Here is an 18,775-nt window from a genome sequence, read left to right as displayed (position 1 = left end):
TAATGGTTCGACCTGGAAAACGTTTCAACAAACTATATGCTGTGGTTAGAGACCGACAACTTGAAAAGTAAACAGGCCACTGCATTCCGTTATTCTTTTGTTGTAACCATGACCTCGAGGATCGTGGGTAATAATGAAAATACGGAAGACGCTCTCAAGTCAGTACATATAAATAGCCTAGGATTCAAGTGACGCAATTATGTGTTTTTTTCCATGCCGCTACGGATCTTGAGAAAAACAGCGTCACTACAGTACCCGACATACCACATACTCGTGGCAGGCATCACCACCCACGAAACTACAGAGTTCATCGCCCACTCGAAGACATATTTCCGTTATTCACTCGATACAAGCAAACATCCTTTATATATATCTCACTCTATCAAACCATAACGTAACTGACATCAAAGCAATGACGTAAGTACTGAATAATATCTACCTCGATAGCAACAATGATGATGGCGATGATAATGATGATGGTAATAATGCGAAAGTACTCTAAGGAGTAAAAGAGTAACATAACTGATACCCTGTTGAATTTACAGATTTATTTCTATCCCTTAAACCGGCACATTGACAAATTCACTTACATTCAACAAACTGTCTAGCCAAGATACAGACTTGGGAAAAGTTTGATAACATTATCTTCAGTGGTTCAAAAGTTGTACACCGGAAAACGATACTCATCACATAATTGCATCTTCCCTTGTCTCGACCCACACAATGAGGCTGAACATAACACCATACCGGCAAGTTTCCTCCACTGTCATTTCTTTAACGTACACAGTCCCATTACCTCACTCTCCATTACCAGTCCCTCTCGTTATAGCCCAAACCCATGTGTAAAAAAATATCTTAAATTATAGGATTGTAAGCCTGTCGAATTACAACCTTATCTCACGTCTTGTCTTGGCAAGATGGCTATGATCGGTTGACGACAACAATGATCATGATGACGGCGTAAACGATGATGATGATAAAAAGAGACTCTTAGCTACCAACCAGAAAGCTGAATTAGCTTTGATGCAGTAGTTTCACTCGATATAACAAGATGGACATTTTTGAAGGTGAAGAAAGATTTTTAGATTAAATAAACAGATCGCTGTCTCTTTTGTTATTCGATATTCCAACGTGTTCCTTAACAAACATGAATGAAGCAGCGTCTAAAAACCACTTAACCGTTTCATTAACCGTTAGAACAATAACAGGAAAGATCAAGGTGTTCTGATTAGTTCGAGGGATTACACGTCAGTGGAGGTTCTGGACCAAGTTTAAGAAACACATGGGAGTTTATAAGATGGGGGATGGTTCTGGACCAAACTAACGAAACCCATGGTCCAGATTTTGGACCAAGTTTAGAAATCCCTGTGATTCTTATGAAAAAGCCATGTCGGTTCTGGACCAAACGTACGAGTAATGGTGATCAAATCCTGCATGAGGCCTGCTCTATTTTCCTGCACTTCACCGTGTGCGTATTAGAAATTTATTATCAGCATAAACAATGGATGAGGAAACCTCGTTTCCAGAGGCACCAGCGCTGCCTCCATGACCATGAATGTCTGGTGTTGCCAGTGCCGACATTTTCGGAGGCGGTAATCCAAAAGAATCGATGACCTAGTGAGTTCCAGACCCATAGTAATAAATTTGTAGGTTAATTACTCAAGGCCTTATCTGATCTGGCAACTGATCCTTAGAAGAAGAAAAAAAAAAAAAAAAAACCACCTCTAAAATGTTAGACGCTCATTGTTCTCTCTCTCTCTCTCAATCGATCGATCGATGTCAAAGCTGGACAAAGGCAATGTTAACTCCTTTTCTTCGCGATCTGGAAATACATTTCCCGCGTGTAGTTCCAGGAAGCTGGAGTCCTCTTACCAATTCAAGGAGAGAGGGCCGTTACGTCCCAACGATACCCACTAACAGGGGTGCGATGAATTCTCCTTATTTAACCAAATGAGGCAGAGACAATCTCAGAACGAGCTATTTCCTGGCAGCGGCATGTCTAGCTACAGAAGCAGCCTGTCTATGAGTTAGCATGAGCTGATCCGGTCCTAATAATGCAGCTGGGCTCAGCTTAATCGATACGGGTTTTTTCGACCGTGTCACCACATTCACGTTTTTCTTTAGCTGCGACGACAGAGCTGCTCATACTGGTACGTAACACATGTTTTATTTTATTTTATAACAGATGCTATTATTTTGCTTCTTTACGTTTTCTGTTACGATATCCGCTTGAAGATGTTATTATAGCGCATTTCTGACGGGAAACACCGCTGAGACCAATTCCTTAGCCCACCACCGCCTTGTAAGCTGCTTCAGATACTGACGCTGCAGCGAGACCCTGAGGAAGTAATACACTGCTCAACATGTTTAGAGCAAACGTTTTCACGAACGGAACTATCGCGCTGGCATAGGAACCAAATTGACGTCCTTCACGACTCCCGCGTTTGCGATGTGGCCGGCCATGTTTTGTTTTCGACCACGATGTGGCTTAGACATGCTGTATAAAAATGGTTTAGACTTTTATTTCCACGACTACGGTCATTTTTTCTTTAAGCCCGCACAGCGTAATGAATCGGTCTGAAGTCACCAGTACGTAACACATGTAATCCGCTCCAGGATCGTCAATGGTCCACCTGCTCTCAATATCGGCTTGGGAGTCTTTGATACGCTCGGAATGCTTGGACACATCTAAATGGATTTATGGGGGTAGAGCAATGCGAAATCATTCAAAGACACTTGCGCGCTCATGTCCACGTTCTGGCATTTCTGCATGGCCTCCATGAGCATCATGTACGCGTGAGTGTAATTTATCGTAAAGACGGCAAAACTGCACAAGAGTTCTCGCTAGGGATAACTGCCTGGAATTGATACGGACAAGAATGCGATATATTAAGTTTGTCGAGAATGTGCTTGTTGCCGAGTTTGGTCAGCAAACCGTATCGCTAAGTGAAACGCCACGAACACGTGCCTGAAGTTCGCTGCCTGGATTCGTGGCTACTCTCCACAACGTGGTGGTCTACGCCAGGGCAAACTGCTGATAGTAAATTCGGTTTCGCTCGTAGCAAATATTTTTGGTGAATAGTGCATGGCACGCAGAGGGGGTGATTTTAGGCCCACAGTGCGAGCCAACGTCATGGTGAATTGGCCATCGGCAAGAGCGGCGGATCTGTGCATATGCTGAGCAGTAGAATCTCTTTCCAGTAGCATGCATGCTTGACGCCTCTGAACACCGTGCGGATGTCACGGCATACTCCAAAAATGCCACTGAGAAGAAGCATCATGCAAATTTCCCTGCAAGATCTTTGAGAGAACGCCATGCAGAAAATTCCTGATTGAATTCAGTCTGTTTTGTTACAGAAACATTATTCCTGAACGTTCCCAGTTATGTTAGCCTCGTTAGACAAAGTAGCTTGTGGTGTGATCTCAGTAGCAGTCCCAAACTCGTTACTTACTGCCAAGCATGTACCCGTAGATCTGCCGCACGATCTCACGTAATCGTCGTTTATCATGATCAAATTCTGTCTGCCGTAAAACACCAGCTTAAACCAAACTATTCAATCTTTAAGTTTTAATTTTTCAACTGTCGACTCTTCTCCGCCTCGACAAACGGATTTTGTTTATTATTACCCTCATTCAGCCACTAATACGTGGTTGCTGTGCTCATATCCCTCGTCGTCACACTAATTTGCACAGAGTGCGTGGGTCAGTTTTAATGCACAGATTTAATGCCTCATACTAACGCCCATCTTCGCAAGCCAAGATTCGAATTTTTTTTAAAACGCTATTCACACACTGGAGGATCGATATTTCAATTCTTTGTCCTAGTGACATCTATTGGATTTCATAGTTGCCTCCCTTAGTATGTAACGCCAAATAACCAATAGCATGCAACAGTTGTGCTTTGTACATCAGCCAAAAATGGTAGAGGCAACTGACTTCAAAAGGATACTTTGTAAGTTTAACATTGAAAGTATGACAACGTACTGGAGAGAAGCCATGACCGGTGTATTTGAGGGAAAGGATATAATTGTACAAACACTGACCGGCAGTGGAAAATTGCTTATTTATGAGTCCAGTCCAGTTGCGTGCTCCCCTTTTCTCGATCATGTAGGAACAGTGTTCGAATTTGAAAAATGGTATTACTGGATGCGGTGGCATGCCGCCGCATCCAATGAAATTCATAGACATGAAGCACTGAAATATCTTATCGATCCGCCAAGGTGTAGCTAGGTCTAACATATCGGAACCCTGGCTAGAGAAGATGACCCCTGCCTAATATAAAAATGCATTAAAAGTACTCTAGTGAGGTCAAAAAAGTGCACATTTTTGGATAGGTATAATAAAGCAAAACATAATATCATTCATTTGACCTGACAAGTCAATAGAATAAAAAGTGTATGCACCCGGACCATAAATTTATGCATACATTTTTCACAACGAAAGTCATTTTGGACAGCACCTGGTGCTCACAGTGCAAACGAAAGCCCTTCCATGGGTGATAATTGTGAACATGATGTACTCAATAACTTTATGTAATTCAATATAGCTGTCATCCAAGCCGTTTTTGAGACCTACTACATGCCTTGAACACACGTGTATACTGCTAGGGTTAGCCGATAAATCAGCTCCACCCCTATAATGATATTGCCTGGCAGTTATGGGGATGATATCGCCCATGCATAAAAACCTGGAAAAATCTGCTGGCACTCTTGTGTACACATCTGTGTAACTTCCATACAATCACCGGTATTTCTTGGGGCTGGTGAGCAACCGTCGGCTGAAGGGTTGTTTTGCCGATATGTACATAATATTTTCAGTTAAAACCCTGTATTTGATGACTTCTAAGTCCACGTGGAATAGAACAATTCTCTGCTCTGCGACCATTTCGAATTTCGCGCTAAATATGGCTGTTACATACCGGTAAGTGTCTAAACTGTAAGTATGTTCTGGAAAGTTTTGCATGCAGCAAAATTGCAGATTTTAATAAATAGATGACATCAGATCCACATATCGTCTATCAGTATCAACACAAATTTGGGGGGTTTATTTATTGGATAACTGCTATAGGTGATTAGCTCCGCCTCCTAGCCGATTATTGATATTTCAGTGGCTAGACACTGCAAAGTGGCAATGGGAGGTGTACATGCCTCATATCAATTTGAAGAACAACACAAACCCGAAAGAACCCGATTCAAAAATATATCCATATATTTAGTTATTATACAATAATAGCTCAAAGAGTCACATCATAGCCTTAAGTTAAGAAATTTGACAGGGCCATTTTACGAAACTGTCCCCTGTCAAGACAACTTCCTGACGTGGTTTCCAAATCAGATACTACTGTACAAACAATGAGGTGCAAAGATAGAAACTTTGTTATTTTGTGCCTATACCTTGCTATCAAGAGAGTCTTCGTTACCTCCAGTGCTTTTTTCAGACTTTGTTTTGTTTAATTTTTTTGTTCGGAGAGTGGGACGTGGTGGGGGATAAGAGCGTGGATGACTGGGTGTTGGTGCATGAGCGCCATGCAATAGATTTTGTTACTCGCGGCACGGGTTAAATTAAAATCATGTATCTAAACATATTATTATTCTGTGATAAACGCTTTCCTCTCTGTTTTTAATAACCGTGTCAATGTAATAATTTCATGTATATACTTTGCACTTCTGAAGAGAAATCCAATTAGTTTATGCATCTAAGTGAGAATCAAATTCCTCTTGCCTACCGAGCAGTTGTCCTAGCCTTCGATCATGATTCATCCTTTTTGGTGTGTAAGCGCATCCAACCTTTTTTTTTTTTTTTTTTTTGGGGGGGGGGAGGATAAACGCAGGACCTAGTGGATTAGGCCACTGGTGCATGTGAGTTAGGTATTATGTTCGTTACTTGCGGTTTGATTTCTATTTGGAACAAATTATATCAAGATAACCTGTGTAATGATGTTGTTGTAATTCTATATAAATTTCTGTCAAATATTCAAAACTTATCACGTGGGACACAGATACGCGCCTGATATACAGGTATCAATTTCAATCAATTTCATGGATACAACTAGTAAATGGAAAGTCAACGAGTATTAGATTCCGCTTGCATTTCGAATGAGTTCTCGTGCACCTTGAGTCCTTGCCTTTAATCTTGAAACTTCATTTTGGGGGATAAGCGCTTAGTCAAGTGGATTAGGGTGTTTGTGTAAGAGAGTTAGGCAATACGTGCCATTATTCGCAGCACGAGTTCAATACTTCTTGAAAGAACTTGTAACTACCTAAACTGTCAAAATTATATTGGTGTCACTATATATTCACAACGTGTGTGCCTTCGTACTTGAGAATCTCATTGTACATTTAGACAATATGTATCATACACACACCCCGTTATTATTTTCCACGTAATGTATACCTCACTGCAATCTATAATGACCTTGTCTCTTTTGCCTGTCGAAATGTCAGTGCATTTCTTCATTTTCTAGAAAATATTTTGGACCGTAAAACTAACTTTCCTTCCGCATACTACATACTTCCTCGACAAATGCAAGAAATAATGACATTACTATGAATCGGTGCAAACTCTGATTCTTGTAGCGTATCGAAAAGTAACATAACTTTGGTAAGATCTTAACTTGACTATGGCTAGACTGTTTGCAGATCAACTTATAAATCTTACCTGCATACATCTGATCCGACACGAGAGTTCCAGTTGGCCGAGTGGTCTAAGGCAGTCGCCTTTACAGGTCATATCTCACCTATGTCCGAGTGAGTTCGAATTCTCGGCTCGACCAACGGAGATATGTGAGAAAGCTTGCCGGTAAGCTTCCCGTGGGTCAGTCTATCTTCCCGTGGTCTCCATCCACTAAATATACTGGCCGCCATGTATAGCTTATCCTGTGCTGAAAAATGTCTCTAAACCCTACAAAACCAAACGACTTGATCTGATATAGAATCAAGAACTCGAAACTTTCTCCCGGACCACTTAGAACTTCCCATTCAAAAACCCTCTATGTTTCGGTGTCGCGGCAACAGAACAATCACTATATCTCGAACGAATAAAACTGACTCTTCAGTATACCACAACAATCTTCTAATCCATCTGATCTTACGATCTCACTGAGACCTTTATAATATATATATATATATATATATATATATATATATATATATATATATAAAGATACCTTTTGTATAAATATAGCGTATGTACACATATGATAAATCACTGAAGACTAAGGGTAACGAAAGGGCGGATAAATCAGTCAAAACTGCCCTGCAGTCGCCTTCTTTTGAATTGAAGATTCCATATGGTAATATCAAATACTATATAAATCGTCATGTTCTATGTACTTGGTACCATATATGCAATAATAAAACATCACATTTAAGTTTTGCAAGATCTAACCTATAATTCGAGAGTGGCATTCATCATGGAACAAAACTCTTATATGAGGTGGTATTGTGTGGTCTGCAAACTGTATCTACATACTTCAGCCATCCATATCTCATCATGGGTGAACATCGACCAGATAGAGTGCATGCTTTGCTAGTGTACACTAGCAGTAGAACATCGGCCAGAGAGAGTGCTTACCTTGCTAGTGTACACTGCCAGTAGAACATCGACCAGATAGAGTGCATGCTTTGCTAATGTACACTAGCAGTAGAACATCGGCCAGAGAGAGTGCTTACCTTGCTAGTGTACACTGCCAGTAGAACATCGACCAGATAGAGTGCATGCTTTGCTAGTGTACACTAGCAGTAGAACATCGACCAGAGAGAGTGCTTACCTTGCTAGTGTACACTGCCAGTAGAACATCGACTAGAGAGTGCTTACCTTGCTAGTGTACACTAGCAGTAGAACATCGGCCAGAGAGTGCTTACCTTGCTAGTGTACACTTCCAGTAGAACATCGACTAGATAGAGTGCATGCTTTGCTAGTGTACACTGCCAGTAGAACATCGACCAGAGAGAGCGCTTACCTTGCTAGTGTACACTAGCAGTAGAACATCGACCAGAGAGAGTGCATGCTTTGCTAGTGTACATTAGCAGTAAAACATCGACCAGAAGGAGCGCATACCTTACTGTGTACACTGCCAGTTGAACATCGACCAGAGAGAGTGTATGCCTTGCTAGTGTACACTAACAGTAGAACATCGACCAGAGAGAGTGCATGCCTTGCTAGTGTACACTGACAGAATAACATCGACCAGAGGGAGCACATATCTTACTAGTGTACACTGACAGTAAAACAAGATCTTGTCGTGTGCATCGACTTGCATCCTGTCAAACCGACATTTGTACTGTGAACTCAATTACGAAACTTTCTGATGACATACCACCAGAGAAAATCTGATACTTCATACAATGATGTCGTTCATAAAATAAAATTCGACCCTATATTTCAGGGATTTTATTTAGTGCCACCTTTAACCTCTTTGCCTTTATTGTTATTTTGTTGGACGACATATCTATCTTTATTTACGAAGGAGTTTCCTAAAGCTTACTGTAATTTTTACCTTAACAATTCTGGGTACTAACTTTTAATAACTATGACTGTGTTTACGTGCTCTAAAACCCAATGCAGTATAAATATACGACTGATGAAGCACTATTAACTGCCACAGAGAAGCAGAGCTACTTTGTGTGGTCATCACGCCATATTTATACTAACATTACTACTATTACTACAACAACAACCAATACTGCAGTTATTATCCAATTTTGAACTAACCCATGTGAACCAATCTTCATCATAGACTCAAACATGAAAAACAGATAAGTATTTTATCACATGAAATATAAAAGATTGTAGGAAGGATGCATCATGAAAGCAATGGACTTACCACTTGCATACTAAAGAAATCGAATGTCTTTTTCACATTCAAACTAGTCAAGCTAGTTTCTTTTCGCACGAACTTTCGCATACCTGCATCTCTCTCTCTCTCTCTCTCTCTCTCCTTATATAACTTACCATCCAATTCTGACGGACGCATGGTTCAAGGTGATGTTCCTGAAACTAATAACAATACAATATTCAAATCTTTTGTATGGTAGGAAATAAATTAATGAAACCGATTTATCGACTACTGTAAATTAATCATGGACGAAAGACCCCATGACAAACATAATGCAAAATTCACTCAAGTGCTTACAAAGTAAGTGTGAAGCAAAGCATCACGTGGTATCAGCTCACTAACTATTGTCCGCGCAAACTCGTCCGAAGCTCCGACACGTTAGTGATTGTCAGCTGATTAAAACAGTCACAACTATAACCATTGTTCCTCTAACTGTGGTGAAATTTGTAGTACGATGGCCAATGAAGATCGTTGAAAAATATAATATAAAAATAGTCTACTAAAGACTAGGAGAATCTACATTCACTCTGGCATATCGATGATCCCGAAAAGACACAGGTCCATAATCGTGGGTAGAGCGTTAAATACTGCGAGATTATATTTTGAATTAACGTTTGTACAGCTCTTTTAAGACTTGGACACCAAACTACTGTCTCATTTTCTTCTAAAATTTTGCAATAAAGAGAATTATTTTACTATTTACAAGTAGAACGTGATCCAGAATGGTGCAGAAATTACATCATGATTATTGGGCAATTTTGTACAGTGTCGGTCGTTTAGAAAGTCTGAAAGGTGTGTGTGTGTGTGTGTGTGTGTGTGTGTGTGTGAGAGAGAGAGAGAGAGAGAGAGAGACTAAGGGTAGAGACGGCGCATGCCATGGGCTACGATGGAACTTCTTTAATCATCTTCGGTATCCTAAGGACGTGAACTGAAGTTAAAAAGACTGGGCATTGTGATTACTAAGGTCCGTCTTCATTCCCTGTCCTTCGGGTTGAAATTCATTACACTTCACTGTATACTCGACTATAGGGTACCCATATACCAAAAAATTATGGTTATATTTCAACTACTGTTGATAAAGCTTTATATGTTCATTCATAGCAGAAAGACACAATACGATCTTGTACACGTTGTATTGACTGGTCAACAAGCGCAAAGTGGCTCTAGTTACACAATGACTTGCATTTGACTTTCTAAGAAGGGGGGGGGGTGCCTACCTTGAAATTTTAAGATAACTTTTGCAAAGTTAGCTTAATCTGCTTTACGTGCCAGTGCTGGAGACTTAAGAAGTTACACCTGATTTAAAATAATATATTCAACGTTGGAAACACTAAATTTACTGCTACTTTTTATAGAATTCTAAGACAGACATGGCTCAGTGCTTACTCAGACCAATCACAATTCAAGAAGAAACATATAAATGATTCATTCATGTACAAACAGATCTAATTGGCTGGCGCAGATTTCAAACCAATTTTTCTTTTCTTCCCTGCTATGATGACATAAAAGTCAGGTGTACTTTATACACGTGATTCTTTCAATAAATTTTTAATTTCCAGTAAGGAAAGCACTTTGACATGAAGACATGACTTAAAACATGGGATTATTTAAATTACCGTCGATAACTTCCTGAAATAAACATTCTAACGGGAAGATATGAGCTCCTTCCGGAATTGTAAGAAACTTGGCCATACAATTCCGATCTCACGGGTCAAATAGATCATTCAGGAACACAAATGTTTTAATTCTATATCATGAACATAATGTTAAGACCAGGGTATCGGTTCATCATGCGAGGAGCGAACACTGTGATATAACAAAGACATTCCACTGATAACACAGACAGTTCCAGGTTAAAACTTACAAGATATATACACAAGTTTTATTTATAAAGAACACGTATCGCTAAATTTTGTGCTTGGGTTCGTGCAATCTAAGAAATGTGGCAAAAGTTTTAGAGAGGAGGAAGGAAGGAACTACGATTTGTTGGTGAACAGATTGCTAATAAGATCACAAGAACCCACATACCCACACCCGTATCCGTGACATTTGTAACTATTTTTATATCCGCGCTTTGGCGGATCCATTTAAACTCACAGCTGACGTGTTGACGCTTGGATCGATAAATACACACCACATTCTCACACTAGTCATATCATTTTTGAGTTGGATTCTTACGGCGCAGCTAAGTGGTAATAGTTGTTTTTTTTTTTAAAAAAAAGGTCTTGCAATTAAGTTTGGACGGGATATTAGGCTAATCTAAAACTCAGCAAAAGAGATGCCTTGCAAATACCGACGCTTTTTAAAAATATATTTTAATATACAAAGCCCACCCGCCAGCAATCGAATATATCTGACACTGAATGTGTTTTCATAGAGCGACTGCACGTGTCGCGTTATCTCAGCTGGAAGGTGTGACCTTCATGTCCTCCAAAGTCGGCTGCTTCAGTGTGCCACTGATGAAGGCTTCGGGGAGATTAAATATAGACTGTTCTACAGAATTCGGGGTGGGGGTGCGTCAAGCGTACGTACGCAGGGGGTACAAAAAGTACGCATGTGTACGGGGGGTGGGGGAGGGGACGGGTCAAGCTTTGCCAGATTTTTGCGTACGTACTAAATGGATGGCCCCTTAGTTCATGTTTCCTCACCATGATATATAGCCACTAATTTATTGAACGTTCCATTTTAAAATCATCAACCAACCAACCAACCTGTCCTCATATACAAGGTTGGGTTAAAAGATTTTATAATTTTGGTGTAGTTGAAAGCAGTGGCGTCACTCGGGTTGGTGTCACCCAGTGCGGTAGCTCATGGTGTCACCCCCATGGTCCTCCTTCCGTAACAGACCATACAGAATCCTTCGTAATGTCATTTTGGTGTCACCCCCTCTGATGGTGTCACCCGGTGCAGTCAGCATCCCCCGCATCCCCCTAGCGACGCCACTGCTGTGCCTGCTAGTCATTTATTTAACTATGATCGGTTATCCGCTTATGAAATCAGACTAGACCGAGCAGTATGTACTCTGTAAAATTTGCAATTTTTCATTTTGGTGTCACCCTCTGCGATGGTGTCACCCGGTGCGGTCCGCACCCCCCCACCCCCTTAGCGACGCCACTGGTTGAAAGATCCGCATCCCAGTATATACGGGACAGGGGCCAACAGAACTTTTTTAATGTTTGGTTTATGATCTCCGAACCCACCCATGGTTATATTGGTTTGTTTATCTTCATGAAGTTCTTGTGCTATTTTTCATGTGGGTTTGTTTTTCTTCATAACTGATCTTTAGTTTGACACGACATAGCAATCACTGTTGCCGTTAAACGATGACATATAGGTAAAAGAGGGAAACACCTTCAGTCTAAGAATTATAATACACATATATAGCCAAACTGTGCCGTTAAGACCCACAAATCAACACACATTCTACATCTGACCCTTTATTGTGCACGAGAGAGAGAGAGAGAGAGAGAGAGAGATTAGGACAATGAAAAAGATAAAAGGATGCAAACACTCCCTGTTCGTTGTTACAACTTATTCAAAACAGTATACTTACAACTACATGTTTAAACTGAGTTCCGGGAAGGGCAGACACTCAAGAGTATACGTGTCCTTACGCGTACTGTGAATTTGAGTCTGGATATACAGCACACTGTCAATGATGACTTGGCGGGGCCAGAGAGTCAATACTCACCATACCCTCACCCCAATCCGCGAAAAAATAGCTCCACTGCCATATTTAACGTACGGCAAGCCCCGCTTTCATAGACATGTTTCTAAACTAGCATAAGCTAGTATACAAACCGGTTCCTTCCCCATCCTTCAGAATTGTACTCGAGTAATTTTTCCCCGGGGGGGAAGGGGGTCTCTACTCAAAAGCTAATTCCCAGGAGGGAAAACGCTTGACGATAATGGATTATTTTCCCCAATATAAGTATGTCAGTGAAGGAATACATATGCTGTGCAACCACTGAGATGATTTACCAACACTACAACATTTGATAGTCAAGCCACATAAACGTATATGCATTACCTACTGTCACCATTTTTCATTGTGAAAAAGAATGATAAATTTCAAAATTCTTATCCAGAGAAAGTTATCCTATAGGAAACGTTTCCCTAAGAGAAAATATTCTTGGATATTTGCCCCCTCTGGTTGTGGTTGTGGTAGAATGACTACAATATAATTTACTGGCGATAAATCTACTCTAAAGCAATTATTCCCGTTTGCAAAATGGTCATGGTGGGGACTACCCTTTAAGAACGGTCAAAATTTGGCATTTATTTTCACTGTTGTGTTTCAAAACAAATATGTCATTTCTACCGATCACCCTGACCTTGAGCTTCTGACTTCTTCTTATAACTGGATTTTCACCAATTTAGGTTGTATTATTTACAGTTGCCAACCGTGAGCGACGAAGATAAAGGGTCTGCAAACGATAAAATCTGGAATAAGGACTTCACTTAGGATTACTATACACCCTCTGTTTCCTGGATATGTCTTCCTTCGATTAAATATGTCTTCCTTTTCGGTCCGTAAATCTCAGTTGGGCCAGTGTTTATATATATATATATATATATATATATATATATATATATATATATATATATATATATATATATATAACAAATTTAGATATGTTTACAACTGAAGAATGACTGGAAAGGAAATGACGATATGTATTACACAGTATATATTATATATATATATATATATATATATATATATATATATATATATATATATATATATATATATATGTTGTACAGTCGTTGTTACTACACATTAATACAACACGAGTTGGTAGATACGATACACCCACTCTGCGGAGTGATGTGTCTTTTTAAATTTCAAATATGGTAACCCTGACTATAATGGGAAGCTGACATTATTACATGACGAATACTCACACTTACAAAAACTTTAAATATTCAATTCATGCATAAACGAAAACGGCGGTCAGATACTTATTAACATCACCCATATTTAGTCCTTTCTCAAATATACACAAGAACAAACATTTCTGAACACGCAAGGATGAACAAATCGCTTTCACACATGGACAAATTCGTTATAATTGCCAATCAACCCTAATACAGTGAAGTGTCAACATTAACCTCCTACCACAATCGTCAAAATATTGTTCGCTCGAATAATTTACATTTCTGACAAATAGACGGTTGAAGTAATCGGACTGAAATCGAGATCTGCTTATCAATAAGTACGTCTGATAGAATGTTTCACCAAAGTACAGTCTTCATACTGACAGAGGTGAAAAACATCATTTGAAATAATACAGGTTGCTAACGATAACTCTTCCTAAAACAAAATGCAACGCTTTATCTGATAGGTTACTAAAACATGCTTAACTTAATTCAAAAGGGCAGCAGAATTTGAACTTTTATCAGTGTCTGTCAGGTCTCCTTTATGTCTGAGATCTTTATCTTAATCAGACGGCGGCTGACCCGACTTTAAGGTCATCATCCCTGTTAAATGGAAGATATGGAAACCGTTAGGTAAAAGGCGGCGGCAAGTCGTCATTTTACATCAGATGCAGTCACAATAACATGAATCCATTTTAAATAAAGGCCTTAAAACAAACACACACACACACCCAACAACAACAAAAAACAACAACAACAAAACAAACCAGGTATGCCAGATTGGTCTTATCAGGTAATATGCTTGAACAAACACAGCGTGTTACTGAAAGGGGGGGGGGGCACTTTTATCTTGCTATGTTGTTGTTACTATTATTCCTATTGTTAGTATCACTGAGTTTTCTTTTCTTGTAATAACGCAAGTAACACACAGCAAGGCCGCCAGTGATGTTCACACTGGATTCTGAAGTAAACTTTCTGGTCGTTCTTTATATTTGTCAAAACGATAATAATAATTCCAATTATAATCACAACAACAACAGCCAAGCCTAAATTTGTGATATTTGCATACAAGCTTATATGACTGTATGGATATATGCACATAAATATACACCATACAGAACGGAAAATGCTATCCATAGAATCTACAAGAATGCTTTTAATACAGAATAAACATAAACAGCATTATCATACAGGCAAGAGAATATATATATATATATATATATATATATATATATATATATATATATATATATATATATATAATTGACTAAACCCAATATGAATATTTTAAGATTGACTAGTATAATAATGACGTATCGTCTGAGCATAGATACCACTAGCCACTCCTATTCTCCTATTCATTCAACATACCACATCGTACTAAATCATAGTTACTATGCACCAGTATGAACGCTAATTAAAAACTGGAAACAAAATTTGATATAAAAAAATTGGTTGAAAAATAAATAAGTTATTTATGCCCAGATTAATCTGTAGATATTATGAGGTGCCCGTCAGAATGGTACTCGTAGAGGGTATTACACCGTGATGTCCGGCTTATCTCTATGCCTGTCATAATGCAATGCATTATACATTAGCTAGCCATCATGTTGGTCAGCGGCCGATGGGCATCAGCAAGTCTTTAACATTGGCAATAGATTAACTGTACTACAATGATATACTCACCTCTGTTTACATTGTTATATCCATCCACGAAGAAGAACAGTTACACCGCCACAATTAAAATTCAGAGTCAAGAACTTCAAAATGTTGAAAGTCGTCAGTATTAAGTAGAAGGGTCAACATTGAAAATCCAAGTTAAGGAAGAGAATAAACTTCCGAACTGACTATATTACTTCCTGAAGGCCATATAAAGAATTCATGAACCCTGATCTAACAAGCCCAAGAGTACGTAAATTGCCTATGGCTAACTACCGTACAGGCCACGCGGTATACAGTGAATCACCAGCTATACAAAGCTCGCGGAAGTACTCCCAACAAGTACGGTGGAACACCCTCTGACGTCATACTTAATTGCGAACGACATGTACTCAGGAATACAAATATTTACACTTAAGCCCGAAGTGTATTTGCCTGAGGAGTATTCAACTTCAAACACCCCAAAGAAGATGTACGATTTAAAATGAAAAGCAGCGATCAGTGTAAAACAAGTTGACCGTCGAAAATACTTGATAGACAGGTCACACCGGAATCATGACACTGTCGCAGACAACTGTTAAAGTAGGACGCTTATTGCCATTAAAACAGTACATGAATTCGAAACCTAGCTTTGCCATCTCTACCGAAAAAGAATATTCAATGCACATGTATGTATGTATGTATGTATGTATGTATTATGTATGTATGTATGTATGGGATTTAACGGCAAGCCAACATAATTCAGGCTTCACAGTGCCAATTTAAAGGTAAGTTCTAAAAACAGGATGATAAAACAATTTCAAAAATACTTAACATAGACAAATCATTCTAAAAAACACGTAGTCTGACAAAATAAAATGTAAAGATGATACAATTCTTTTAAGTGTAGCTAAAATAACGATTAAAATTAAATATTAGAACATCCGATAAATAGATATATATATATATATATATATATATATATATATATATATATATATATAGTGACAATTTGTTTACGTGAACTGTACATTAACACTTCATCTTTTTTTTTTCTTCTCCATACGAGTGACGTCACTGCAATGATGGGTTAGTTTGATGGTGTGAAGCGTGGCTGCGGAAGCTTCACTCCATACATTTTACCAAGTATGTAGCACATGCCGATTTATAATGTTTGAAATCAGTATATGGATTCAGTAAGAAACGGGTGAGCGCACATCTGCATTGCTACCCTTAATACCAATGTGACTAGGCAGTCAACTGTCAAGGGTAAATTTTTTTCCTTCAGATTCTATGAGAAGATCGCGTTTCTGTAAAGGTTTAGACATGAACGGGATGTCAAATTTAGGCTATTGTAATGTTTCCAAGCTAGAAATGGAATCCGAAATGATAGTGACGTTTGTCTTTTGGACATTCCTATTTAGTACAAAGAACAGAGTGTAGCTGTATGTCCATGCAGTACGTAAACTGCCAAATTTTTGTGGTAAAAATGGAAGCTTTAATCGGTAACCGACTAGAAAATGTGCTATACGGTGATGCAACGTCAGCGGCAACAGCGAAAACACTAATACGATTGAATACCCGACTGGGGGAATATAACATTTTGCATCATTGGCAAAACTGATTTTTCCTGGACTGAATAATAAGCCAAACTGTGGAATGAAATTTAGCTACGGAGCCCAGAGCTTTTGACATTTTTTTTCACGAATTATCTATTATGTGAATGGAAAATTCGGTCTGATGCACAAAAGTGATAAACGTTAAAATAGACTTTTAGGTCATCATACATGTTAAGTACGCAGATGACGTGCATGCAAAGTTTCAGATTTTCATAATTTTAAACCGTTTTCTTTTGACCATGTCTAAACTCTTCTTAAGCATCTCTGAAGTTGACTTTGAAGAGCATGCATATTTTATGATGTACAGCAGATCAAAAAAATTGTTCGACATATGATGAGCAGTTAGTCCTTGGATCATACTATTTGACCATATCGTTAAATCCGTTGCTGACCGACAATATCTTGCTCTAATGTACACCATATCCCGAAATGGTACACACCTTGACTCTGAATTTGTTATATTTACAAAGTCTGGATATATAGATGGGTATGCGGCCTCTTAGACGTACATTCATTATGCCATACTTTCAGCTTTCTCCAAAATCCAAAAAGATAGCTACTGTGTGTTCTATTTATGAAAGCCTCTCTAAGACATGCGTCAAGTACGACTAGCTTGTCAATTGTGATTTTAGTGTCGAAATCACATTAAAAGTTAGCTAGCAGTTTGGAATCAAGGCGCAAGTGGAATCAGTCATTTATTTTGGGTTGCGCAAATACGACTTGTTAGATTATCGGATCGGCATAGTTTTTCCCATATTTGGTTACTTGTATCACTGTTGCTTCTCGCCACACCAGCGGGAAGTTGCTGGTTAGAAATACTTCTTTGGAAGCGCTGGTAGGTATTGGTTGGCTGTTTTTTCAAACGGTACTTTCAACACATTATTGGCTATGAAATCGAAGCCAAGCGCCTAAAAAACAATACACCGAAGCAACCAACCTGGGCTGGCCTGGGCGGGTATTGAACCAGCGACCCTTACATTACATGACTGCAACGTACCAACTGAGCTCCCTTTAGAAGTGCATACTATTAACCGAATTTAGTGAGACCTGAACTCAGTGGTAAAGTAACCTAAACAGTTACATTTCAATGCGACATGAACTCAAGGTTAAAGTAAACTAAACTGGGAAGAATCGTGTTTCATAAGAAACTGTCATGGGTTCGATTCCCGGCCGCGTCATACCAAAGACTTACAAAATGGTTCTAACAGCTACCTCGCTGGGCGCTCAGCATTAAGAGGATAGTGTTAGGACTGGTCGGCCTGGTGTCAGGATAATGTGACAGGGTGGGTCATCGTGCTACATGTCTGTGGCATGATGCCCCAGTGCTGGACATCACTATAAACTGCCACACTGCAGACATCGTAGCAGTATGACTGAAAAATTGTTAAAGCTACGTTAAAAATCAAATCATACACACACACACACACACACACACACACACACACACAAGAAACTAACCTAAACATAATACTTAATCAGGTGTGAGTGTGTGCGAACTGATAGATGCGCGGACGCGCGATAAAAACACTGCATGTCCATTCAATATTTGTGATAAGACGTATCAAATACCCACCAAATCATTTATTATCAAATGTATTGGCAATCGAAAGTGAAGAAGATAAATATCAAACATACTGCCAACGTACTTTCGCAATATTTTTATGAGTACATATTTCCCAATAGTGTAGTTAGTAGGATGGGTAGCTATACTGTGGACAATTAATGGAGGCCCTTATTCGACCTGCCCAAGACTGCGATCACTCGATAATTCGTCTGCCTGTTAAGGACGACTATATAATAC

The 18,775-nt window shown here is 39.2% G+C and overlaps 1 protein-coding gene across 2 annotated transcripts in view; it reads right to left on the bottom strand.

The window, feature by feature from the left end:
- LOC149774334 (uncharacterized) overlaps positions 1-15,704 on the bottom strand; it is a 28,728-nt gene extending 13,024 nt beyond the window's left edge. The window contains exons 1-2 of one of the 2 annotated variants that reach the window (XM_089945475.1): positions 15,404-15,704; positions 8,953-8,997 (exon numbers count right to left, since the gene is read on the bottom strand). In XM_089945475.1, the coding sequence (XP_089801601.1) occupies positions 8,953-8,974 (22 nt within the window). In that variant the 5' untranslated portion in view covers positions 8,975-8,997; positions 15,404-15,704. The remainder of the gene's footprint in view (positions 1-8,952; positions 8,998-15,403) is intronic. The other variant, XM_089945476.1, reaches the window with a different exon arrangement.
- Between the last annotated feature and the right edge of the window lie 3,071 nt (positions 15,705-18,775).

The sequence above is a fragment of the Sinohyriopsis cumingii genome, unplaced genomic scaffold, assembly GCF_028554795.1.
Source record: "Sinohyriopsis cumingii isolate HCF-2022 unplaced genomic scaffold, ASM2855479v2 utg000349l, whole genome shotgun sequence".
In the NCBI taxonomy this organism is placed as follows: Eukaryota; Metazoa; Mollusca; class Bivalvia; order Unionida; family Unionidae; genus Sinohyriopsis; species Sinohyriopsis cumingii.
Note: the sequence above shows the minus strand (reverse complement) of the source record. Positions and strands in the feature narration are given on the sequence as shown.